This window comes from Triticum urartu, chromosome 6A, assembly GCF_056163025.1.
Source record: "Triticum urartu cultivar PI428250 chromosome 6A, HENAU_Tu73, whole genome shotgun sequence".
In the NCBI taxonomy this organism is placed as follows: Eukaryota; Viridiplantae; Streptophyta; class Magnoliopsida; order Poales; family Poaceae; genus Triticum; species Triticum urartu.
The window spans coordinates 456,838,370-456,850,084 of record NC_141878.1 but is presented as its reverse complement, the minus strand read 5'-3'; the positions used below and the strand labels follow the sequence as shown (position 1 = coordinate 456,850,084).

Sequence of the window (11,715 nt, the reverse complement as noted above, 5' to 3'; positions counted from 1 at the left end):
CTTGTACCGGGATTCCGAGACTGATCGGGTCTTTCCAAGAGAAGGAATATCCTTCGTTGACCGTGAGAGCTTGTGATGGGCTAAGTTGGGACACCCCTGCAGGGTATAAACTTTCGAGAGTCGTGCCCGCGATTATGTGGTAGATGGGAATTTTTTAATATCCGGTTGTAGAGAACTTTACACTTAACTTAATTAAAATGCATCAACCACGTGTGTAGATGTGATGTTCTCTTTTCGGCGGAGTCCGGGAAGTGAACGCGGTTCTCGTGCTATGGCTGTGCGTAAGTAGTTTCAGGATCACTTCTTGATCACTTCTAGCTTCTCGATCGTGCGTTGATTCTCTTCTCGCTCTTATTTGCATATGTTAGCCACCATATTTTCTTAGTGCTTGCTGCAGCTCCACCTCATTACCTTATCCTACCCATAAGCTTAAATAGTATTGATCTCGCGGGTGTGAGATTAATGAGTCCTCGTGGCTCAAGGATACTTCCAAACAGTTGCAGGTGTCGATGATCCCAATGCAGGTGACGCAACCGAGCTCAAGTGGGAGCTCGATGAAGATCTTGGTCATTGTTTTGTGTCTTTTCCGGATGATCAGTAGTGGTGCCCAGTTGGGACAATTGGGGATCTAGCATTTGGGGTTGTCTTCTTTTATTTTGGTTCCGTAGATGGACCTTGATTGTACTCTGGATGATGTATGTTTAACTTGTTATTTGTGTGAAGTGGCGATTGTAAGCCAACTCTTTATCCCTTTCTTATTCAGTACAAGGGATTGTGTGAAGATTACCCCTCTTACGACAAAACTACCATGCGGCTATGCCTCTAAGTCGTGCCCCGACATGTGGGAGATATAGCCGCATCGTGGGTGTTACAACAACGTAAATGGCACCTTCACACAAATAACAACTTCTCGCAACCCGACGTGTTAAAGGGGTTTTCAATCCCTTCCGGGGTACGACGCGTCAAGATAGGCAAACAGGCGTGAGGTAAATTTGTAGTAGATTGATAGATCGAACACCAAATAAATAAATAAGAATAAATTGCAACAAGGTATTTTGGGGTTTTTGGTTTAGTAGATCTGAAAATAAAAGCAAGGAAAAAGTAGATCACAAAGGAAAATATATGAGAAATAGACTCGGGGGCCGTAGGTTTCACTATTGGCTTCTCTCGAGAAAAATAGAAAACGGTGGGTGAACTAAGGATGGCAATGGATAGGGTATAGGGCGGGCACAAAAATCCCATACCCATGCCCATGTTGCTCATGGGCACAAAACCACACCCATACCCATGCCCACAGGCACAAAACACTGCCCATACCCATACCCATCGGGCACCCATCGGGCAGCTCAATAATACATATATTATGCCATCACCAATACAAAATATAACAAAAATAATTAATTATCTCAATTCACAGTTAACAAGCATAAGTAAATAATCTGACTGTGTTCGCAAAACCAATGGTCGAACAATCACACGCAGCAGTAAATATCCCTATTACATGAGTAGCCAATATAGCAGTGCAAAATTATGTAAAACAAAAAAGTACATCTCCAAATCTTGAAAGATGATTTTATTAAATAACAAAAGTGCTTTCTATAGCAGCCGCCAACCAGTAGCTCCAAGTCTTCATTCTTGAGTGATAATTGAAGTAGATTCATCCTTCACATGATACAGATCAAAAGAACATGATTTAATTATGCAACAATAATCTTACAATTTAATAGCAAAATCTTGAAGTGCAAACAACAAGGTTGCAAAAAAATTAGTTACCATATCTTCTTCATTGTCCTCAAGAACACTTTGAAATGTTGCAAAGAGAGTAGAATTCCAGCCACCTAATGAAATAACCAACAATTAGTATGTAAATAGCAAGGTATTTCGAAAATAAGAATAAGATGCAAGTTCAAACATTGAGTACCTAATAGATCAGCACGAGACCAAGCTTGCATGCACATGAGAGCTTCAGCCACATTAGGAGTAAGTCTACTACGGTATGCACTAAGAACTCTACCACTAGTATTGAATGCACATTCTGAAGCAATGGATGTTATAGGAATAGGCAATATATCACGAGCAAGTTTTTGTAAGGTAGGATACCTGACGCCCCCAACCTTCCACCAATCAATGATGTCCAGGTCTTGTGTTCTAGGCAGAGGAGCTTCTTCCAAATACAATTCCAATTCTGTATGGGACGAAGAAGAAGAAGAAGAAGGTGTAACGACACGATTGGGCATATAAAGATCCAAGAGTTTCATGGCTTCATCCTCTTCTCCAGATGGGATTGAAGTAGCAGAAGCATCCCATGTATCCTCACATTCTACTTTATCGTGGTATTGCTTTACCAAGTCAAACATTAACCCCCTCACTTTCTCTATTTCTTTGGATGCATGATGTCTTCCGTACAGAGGAGGACCATATAGAGCATTGAGAATATGAAGTTTGTACCTTGGATCAAGGACTGTTGCAACTGCCATAAGACCATGTATATCTTTCCAATACTTCTCAAATTTATCCTTCATTTCCTCTGACATTTTTTGTATAAGCTCATTTTCACTTTTACCCCATTTCCTTATGGCCAAACAAATGGTAACTACTTTAGGGAAAAAGAGATTTGTTGTTACATATAGTTCCTGAAAATGACTCAGTGATATCAAAGAAGAGTTTCAACCTATCACACATTTCCTTTGCAAACTTCCAATCATCTTTGGTTGAGCAGCAATCAAATTTCTTTTCACGTGCCTTCAATTTTTCAAATATCTCTATGTATTGTAGGGCAATGCTTATCATAAGGTAAGTTGAATTCCATCTAGTCTTACAGTCAAGATTTAACCTTCTGTTATGCTCCATGTTCAATGTTTTTGCCATATTTTCAAACTTTTCATGCCTTTTAGGCATTGCCGACCAAAATGCAACACTATCACGTACTCTCTCTAAACCTTCCTCTAAGACACTCATTCCATCTTTCCCAATCAGGTTTAATATGCGAGCAGCACAACGCATATGCAGAAACTGGCCATCTAACATAAGAGAGCTAGTATCCAACTTATCTAGCAATATGGTCATAGCTTTCTCATTAGATGTGCAGTTGTCCAATGTGATAGTGGAAATCTTCCTCTCTGGGTGCCACTCAACAAGACACTCATACAAAGCTTCACATATGACCTCAACTGTATGTGGGCATGTCACATAAGCAAACCTGACACCATAAACATAAATAAATCATGAGTGGCTACATAACCATGGTAATAATTTAAATTCTGGAATATTTAGAATTTTACCTTATAAGAAAGCTCTTCAGGTTCCAAGAATCATCTATGTAGTGTGTCGTAACAGCCATGTAACCTCTCTTTTGATAGCATGATGTCCACAAATCTGTAGTGACAGCCACTCGGTGTCTGAAGCTTGCAAAAAAATTCACCATCTTCTCCTTCTGAGTAGAATGCATAGCTACAATGTCATTCCTAATAGTATTTCTGCTCACCATCTTGAACAATTATTGCAAATAAGAACAAAACCTACGAAAACCATGGTGATCCACCATAGATAAAGGGTACTCATGTTCATAGATCATCAGTGCAAGCTCTCTCCTAGCCTTCTCTTGATCAAAAGTGTAATTTTCAACATTTACTTTTCCACCTTCAGCCGATGTCAACTTTAATTTTTGTTGCTTTGGACCCATAGGTACATGCCTAGCAGGACAAGAGGCCAAATGAGCATGCAAATGTTTGGTACCATGTGTACCAAGAGCACTAAGTTTTGTGTGACAATAATTGCATTCAGCTTTGCATACTCCATCAATAAGTTTCTTTTCCATCTCATCCCATACTGCTGATGTGAGCTTCCTCTTACTACCAACTTTGCTTGTTGTACCAGCAGTAGCAATTTGAGATGGAGCACCTTCACATATTGGAGTGGCCTGAGCATCAGATGCTGGGGCACTAGCTGAGTTCACATTTTCAGTGTTTGCCACAGCTGAGACTTGTGCTTCATCTTGAGAAACCTGTAAACTGTACATAATACAAAACAACCAAGTTTCTAAACTGTATAGAAGATAGTCTTCAGTTTTAGTAAAAATGAACCAAGGTACAGAATCTTTAAAATGTAAAAATCGGAAATATTGTGATTGCTAAATAGCAATATTTAAAATGAGAATAACCAGTAACTAATTAACATTCTTTCCACCAAAATCATGCAACAGAAGAATCTTAATTGGAAGTTTATAGATATTAACTAATTAGTCAAACGGGAAAACACAATAGTGCACACACGAATACATACACGTACTGCATACACTAGTATAAGACTATTATTCAGTTTGGCGTACACTAGTATAGGAATCCTTTTCTACTGTTCACGCATGCGCGTACTATTACCTAGAGCAGAAAGCATATAGAGATTATATTAATATGTATATAAGTTATGATCAAGGACTAAGATAATTGTGAGACTCTATTCTGTCGCACCTACCTTGATCGTTGAAGCTAACAGTTTGCTCAAAATACATTTTAGTGGGTGATAGTATGCACTGAAATTCAGTCATGGCATTTTTTTGTCAGTACAGCATGAACTTGATAGAGACTAGCCAAATAAATTTCACTTGGTTTCATCTACTTATATTCTTCAGGGTCACATGAGGCCATGACTGATGTACCATTCACTCATGCCATGCATGATGCATCTGACCATGAAAACTGCAGGTGCAGGTTCGCAAACCGTGCATGGAAATTGATATTTTGCAGTCTGTTTAAGGAATCCGACAGTGTCCGGTCCAAGAATGAGAATTATGTGTTTTCTTAATAGTGACTTGAATCTAAAATCATACAAGTATGTTTGTAGTTCAGCCATGCTTTGCGTATTCAATTTCTTTTATTTTTAACAAGAATACAAACAACCAAGTTTCTGAAATGTATAGAAGATAGTTTTCAGTTTCAGTAAAAATTGAAATATTGTGATCCCTAAATAGCAATATTTAAAATCAGAGTTACCAGTAACTACTTAGCATTCTTCGCACCAAAAACATGCAATAGAAGAATCTTAACTGGAAGCTTATAGATATTAACTTCTTAATTAAACGGGCAAACACAATAGTACACACACGAATACATCCATGTAGTGCGTACACTAGTATAGGAATATCCATTAGTTTGACGTACACTAGTACTGAACAAGAACTCATTCTATAAACACTAGTACTGAATCAGTTCATACTCATTTTGTATGAATAGGTAAGATTCATACCCTAAACGTCGGCAGTTTTGCCTGGTCATCGGAGCGGTCCTGCTCCCTGCCATATGGTACTGGCTCGCGGCCCACCTCGTCGCTGTGGCCTACCTCGCCTTCGCCGCAGCCCCATGCAGGGATGGTCACCACGGACGGCGACTTAGATGGCTCATCGCTGGGAGCCTGGGACAGATGGAGATTTCGGAGAAAAAGGGAAGGTTCTGGGAGGACGCCCAGGAGAAGAGGAGACGAGGACGTCAATTTGTCAACGATTCTATGGGAAAAAATCATGTTGTAGCATATACTCGGGGCTGGTAGAGTAATTTACGGCAGACTAATTTCCTTTTCCTTTATTTTTGATCTGATTTCCTTATACTCTTTAGATAACAAATGTGATTACGTGGCTACAAGGAAAGAATTAATGGGGCAGGGAGGAAAGGTTGTCAGACTATCGGGTCGGGTTTGGGTATACTCGCGGGTAAAGAATTATGCCCATGCCCTACCCACGATTAATCGGGTCGGGCTCGGGCGCTGCCCATGGGCACAAAACCATGCCCATACCCTGCCCATTCGGGTCGGGTACCCACGGGTACCCATGCCCATGGGTAAAATTGCCATCCTTAGGGTGAACAAATTACTGTTGGGCAATTGAAAAAACTTCAAATACTCATGACGATATCCAGGCAATGATCATTACATAGGCATCACGTCCAAAATTAGTATATCGACTTCTGCCTGCATCTACTACTATTACTCCACACATCGACCGCTATCCAGCATGCATCTAGTGTATTAGGTTCATGGAGAAACGGAGTAATGCAATAAGAACGATGACATGATGTTAGACAAGATCTATCTATGTAGAGATAGACCCCAGCGTTTTATCCTTAGTAGCAATGATACATACGTGTCGGTTCCCTTTCTGTCACTGGGATCAAGCACCGTAAGATCGAACCCACTACAAAGCACATCTTCCCATTGCAAGATAAATAGATCAAGTTGGACAAACAAAACCCAAATATCGGAGAAGAAATATGAGGCTATAAGAGATCATGCATAAAAGAGATCAAAGAAACTCAAATACTTTCATGGATATAAAAAGATAGATCTGATCATAAACTCAAAGTTCATCGATCCCAACAAACACACCGCAAAAGAGTTACATCATATGGATCTCCAAGAGACCATTGTATTGAGAATCAAGAGAGAGGGAGAGAGAGAGAGGAAGCCATCTAGCTACTAACTACGGACCCGAAGGTCTACAAAGAACTACTCACCCATCATCGGAGAGGCACCAATGGAGGTGGTGAACCCCATCCGAGATGGTGTCTAGATTGGATCTGGTGGTTCTGGACTCTGCGGCGGGTGGATGGATATTTCGTCGACTCCCCTAGGGTTTCTGGAATATTGGGGTATTTATAGAGCAAAGACGCGGTCTGGGGGGCACCCGAGGTGGGCACAACCCACCAGGGCGCCTGGGCCTCCTGGCGCGCCCTGGTGGGTTGTGCTCCTCTCGGGGCACCCCCAGGCGCAGTCAGGGCCCGTTGTGTTCCTTCCGGCCCATTAAAAATCTCCGTAAAGTTTCATGGCATTTGGACTCTGGTTGATATTGATTTTCTATGATGTAAAAGGCATGAAAAAAATAGCAACTGGCACTTGGCACTACGTCAATAGGTTAGTACCAAAAAATGATATAAAATGACTATAAAATGATTATAAAACATCCAAGATTGATAATATAACAGCATGGAACAATCTAAACTTAAAGATATGTTGGAGACATATCAAACGCTACCTAACATATTCATCATATATATTCTTTTCTTTGTAGCATGGACATTTGGACTTGGAGGATTCAAAACAATAGTCTATAATTTGACATGATGACATCAATACTCAAGCATATCAACAAGAAACTATTTCTTTCAAAATATCAATGCTAAAGAAAGTTATCCCGAGCTCATTATGCTCAATCTTTGATTCATTCATGAAACACACTCAAATATTAACAACATCCAATACACAAGGATGGCAATAGTGTTCCCTAGTTGGTGCTTTATAAGAGAAGATTGAGACTCAAATAAAAATTAAAAATTGCATAATAGTAAATAGATAGTCCCTTCGCAAAGGGAAACAGAGATTTGTAGAGGTGTGAGAGCTCATAGCTTAAACTGGGAGATAAAAATATTTTGAGAGGCATGCTTTTCCTGTTAACGAAAACAACCAAGAATTCCCAATATCTTCCATGCTAGACAAATTATAGGCGGTTCCCAAACAAAAAGTAAAGTTTGTTTCCTTTCCACCATACTTTCACAATCCATGGCTAGCCGTATCCATGGGTGCCTTCCATACCAACACTTTCCAAGGAACTTATTAGCATAGTATTTTTTTTCATTTTGGGACTGTGCATCCCTATTACCTGGGAATCCTTGAATATTAGCCTGGGGTGCCTCGGGCATCCCCAAGCTTAGAATCTTTCCACTCTTATTCCTTCGTCCAACGTGATCTCACCCAAAACATGAAAACTTCAATCACACAAAACTTAACAAAACCTTCATGAGATTTGTTACTATAATAAAGCAAATCACCACTTTAAGTACTATTGCAAACCCATTCATATTTTATTATTTCATTATACCTACTATATTCTAACTTTAGCATGGATGGCCTATATCCCCTGATACAATCCATAGATTCATCAAAATAAGCACATAATGCAACGAAAACAGAATCTGTCAAAAACAGAATAGTCTGTAGTAATCTGAAATTTGACCATATTTCTGTAACTCCAAACATTCTTAAAAATTAGGACAACTTGGGCAATTTGTATATAAATCATGTGTAAAACATTTAGAATTTTATCACGCTCTAGAAACTTTTAACAATTTTGCTACTGGACACAATTTTTTTTGTTAATGCATAGAACCAAATGAACTATCACACAAATCATCCCAAAGGCTTTACTTGGCACAAACACTAATTAAAACACTAAAACACAATCATAACAGTACCATAATTGTGTAAACTCATAAAATAGAAAATAAAAATATTGGGTAGTCTCCCAACAAGCATTTTTCTTTAAAGCCTTTTAGCTAGGCTTTGGTAATTTTAATTATGCCCGCATGGACGACAAGAATTGAAGCACAAAGAGAGGATCATATAGCATGTGAAAATTACATTTAAGTCTAACATACTTCATATGCATAGGCATTTTATAAGCAAACAAATTCTCAAAACAAGCAAAAACTAGCATATGCAAGGAAGAAGAATAAAACATTGACAATCTCAACATGCATGCAAAGTTGACACTCTTCCGAAGTAGTGGGATTATCATCAAATAAATTCATGACCTCTCCAAGCCCACTTTTATCAAAAAAATCGTAAGATTGATCATTCTCCAAAGTAGTTGAATCATTATTATTGCAAACACTATTATCAATATCCTATTCATCATGAGGCTTAAATAAATTTTCAAGATCATCGGAAGAATCACCCCAATCATGATCATTGCAATAAGTAGTGGACATAGCAAAATTAGCATCCCCGAGCTTGGGTTTTGCATATTATTAGCACAATTTACATTAATAGAATTTATAATAACATCATTGAAATCATGCTTTTCATTCAAGGAGCTATCGTGAATCGTTTTATAAATTTCCTCTTTTAACACTTCATCACAATTTTCAAATTCACAAATCTCAAGCAAAACTTCATACAAATAATATAGTGAACTCAATTCACTAGCAATTGGTTCATCGTAATTGGATCTTTTAAAAATATTAGCGAGTGGATGAGGATCCATAAGCTTTTTTCTGATTTTCAATAAACACATAATTATGGCAAAAAACTAACAAAGCGACAAAGTAAAACATTTTTGGGTTTTTATATAAAACATTTTAGAAGTGGGGGACATGAAAATGAGAGGCAAATGTCAATAAAGTAAATGCAAGAAGATGAGAGTTTATGCGTATGTACTTGATAGATGTTGATGATGTCTCCCCGGCAACGGCGTCAGAAATTATTCCTGCTACTTGTGAGTTGCATTGGGATTTCCCCGAAGAGGAGAGGAAGATGCAGTATAGTAGAGATAAGTATTTCCCTCAGTTATGTAACCAAGGTTATCAATCCAGTAGGAGAACCAAGCAACACTATGTAAATAGCACCCACAAACAACAAATACTTGTAACCCAACACGTAGAGGGGTTGTCAATCCTCCAACGGTTACGAGCAAGATTAAATTGTATATGTTTTGATGGATAGATCTGACAAAAAATACAAAATAAAATAAATAAAAGAAAATTTCAGCAAGGTATTTTTGGTTTTAATATATGACAGAAAATAGACCCGGGGGCCATAGTTTTCACTATAGGCTTCTCTCGAGAAAATAGCATACGATGGGTAAACTAATTATTGTTGGGCAATTGACAGAAAAGCAAATAATTATGAAGATATCCAAGGCAATGATCATGTATTTAGGCATCACGTCCAAGATTAGTAGACCGAAATGATTCTTCATCTACTACTATTACTCCACACATCGACCGCTATCTAGCATGCATCTAGTGTATTAAGTTCATTAAAGAACGGAGTAATGCTTTAAGCAAGATGACATGATGTAGACAAGATAAACTCGAGCATGAAATAAGTCCCATCTTGTTACCCTTAATAGCAACAATACGTGTGTGTCATGTCTATTTCTGTCACTGAGATTGAGCACCGCAAGATCGAACCCATCATAAAGCATCTCTTCTCATGCCAAGATAAATCAATCTAGTTGGCCAAACCAAACCAATAAATCGGAGAAGAAATACGAGGATATAAAAATCATGCATAAAAGAGTTAAGAGAAAACTCAAATAATATTCATGGATAGATCTGATCATAAACTCACAATTCATCGGATCCCAACAAACACACCGCAAAAAGTCATTACATCAGATAGATCTCCAAGAACACCGAGGAGAACATTGTATTGAAGATCAAAAAGAGAGAAGAAGCCATCTAGATACTAACTATGGACCCATATGTCCGTGGTAAACTACTCATGCATCATCGGAGGGGCGGTAAGGATGATGAAGAGCCCCTCCATGATCGTTTCCTCCTCTGACAAAGTGCTGGAAAAGGCCTCTAGATTGGATCTCGTGGTTCTAAAACTTGCGGCGGTGGTGAACATATTTCGTGGACTCCCCCATAGCTTTTAGGATTTTAGAGTATTTATAGATGAGGAGGTAGGCCAAACGGAGGCTTGTGGGCCCCACTACCCACAAGCGCACGCCGGAGGACCTTGGCACGCCCTGGTGCTTAGTTGGACACCCCTTCGTCTTTTGTGTCCTCTAGAAGCTTCCAGGGTCTCTTATTGCCAAAAAAAATAGTCAAAAAGTTTCGTGGCATTTGGACTTCGTTTGGTACTGATATTTTGCAAAGTCAAAAACAAGCAAAAAAACAGCATGTGGCAATGGGCACCAAGTTAATGGTTAGTCCCAAGAAATGATATAAAGTTGCACTTGGCATTTTCATAAGATTTTTTCTCCATTCATTAGGAGAACTAATATTAAATAACCTCTTTTCACTAGAAAGTTTGAAATCATAATTGAGTTCTTTAATCGCCCAGTAAGCTTTATGTTCTAATTCAAGAGGTCAATGACATGCTTTTTGATACGTCCATCTTGCATCATGCTTTTATATCGATATTTATTGCATTATGGGCTGTTATTACACATTATGTCACAATACTTATGCCTATTCTCTCTTATTTTACAAGGTTTACGTGAAGAGGGAGAATGCCGGCAGCTGGGATTCTGGGCTGGAAAAGGAGCAAATATTAGAGACCTATTTTGCACAGCTCCAAAAGTCCTGAAACTTCACGGAAGTTATTTCCAGAATATATAAAAAATATTGAGCGAAGAAAGTTCCAGAGGGGGCCAACCCTAGCCACGAGGGTGGGGGCGCGCCCTACCCCTGGGCGCGCCCCCTGCCTCGTGGGCTCCCTGGTGGCCCTCCGATGCCCATCCTCTACTATATGAGGTCTTTCATTCGAGAAATAATCATAAGCAAGCTTTCGGGACAAGACTCCGCCGCCACGAGGCAGAACCTTCGCGGAACCAATCTAGGGCTCCGGCGGAGCTGTTCTGCCGGGAACTTCCCTCTGGGAGGGGAAATCATCACCATCGCCATCCGCAATGATCCTCTCATCGGGAGGGGGTCAATCTCCATCAAAATCTACACCAGCACCACCTCATCTTAAACCCTAGTTCATCTCTTGTATCCAATCTTTGTATCCAAACCTCAGATTGGTACTTGTGGGTTGCTAGTAGTGTTGATTACTCCTTGTAGTTGATGCTAGTTGGTTTACTTGGTGGAAGATCATATGTTCAGATCCATTATGCATATTAATACCCCTCGGATTATGAACATAAACATGCTTTGTGAGTAGTTACGTTTGTTCCTAAGGACATGGGAGAGGTCTTTCTATTAGTAGTCATGTGAATTTGGT

The 11,715-nt window shown here is 39.3% G+C and overlaps 1 protein-coding gene across 1 annotated transcript; it reads right to left on the bottom strand.

Moving 5' to 3' along the window:
* Positions 1-1,629: 1,629 nt before the first annotated feature.
* Positions 1,630-3,865, bottom strand: LOC147965685 (zinc finger BED domain-containing protein RICESLEEPER 3-like). The gene is made up of 4 exons (XM_087526881.1): positions 3,282-3,865; positions 1,922-3,199; positions 1,774-1,838; positions 1,630-1,662 (listed from the first exon to the last, which is right to left on the bottom strand). The coding sequence occupies exons 2-4, from the start codon at positions 2,532-2,534 to the stop codon at positions 1,630-1,632; spliced, it is 711 nt and encodes a 236-aa protein (XP_087383007.1). The 5' UTR covers positions 2,535-3,199; positions 3,282-3,865.
* Positions 3,866-11,715: the final 7,850 nt, after the last annotated feature.

What these genes read in the sequence shown, in the direction of transcription:
- LOC147965685 (XM_087526881.1), bottom strand. Translation starts at nt 2,534, where the DNA reads ATGTCAGAGGAAATGAAGGATAAATTTGAGAAGTATTGGAAAGATATA. An exon ending in GTCTCGTGCTGATCTATTAG is followed by an intron (nt 1,839 to 1,921) that starts GTACTCAATGTT and finishes TTATTTCATTAG; the next exon opens with GTGGCTGGAATTCTACTCTC. An exon ending in AGGACAATGAAGAAGATATG is followed by an intron (nt 1,663 to 1,773) that starts GTAACTAATTTT and finishes TATCATGTGAAG; the next exon opens with GATGAATCTACTTCAATTAT.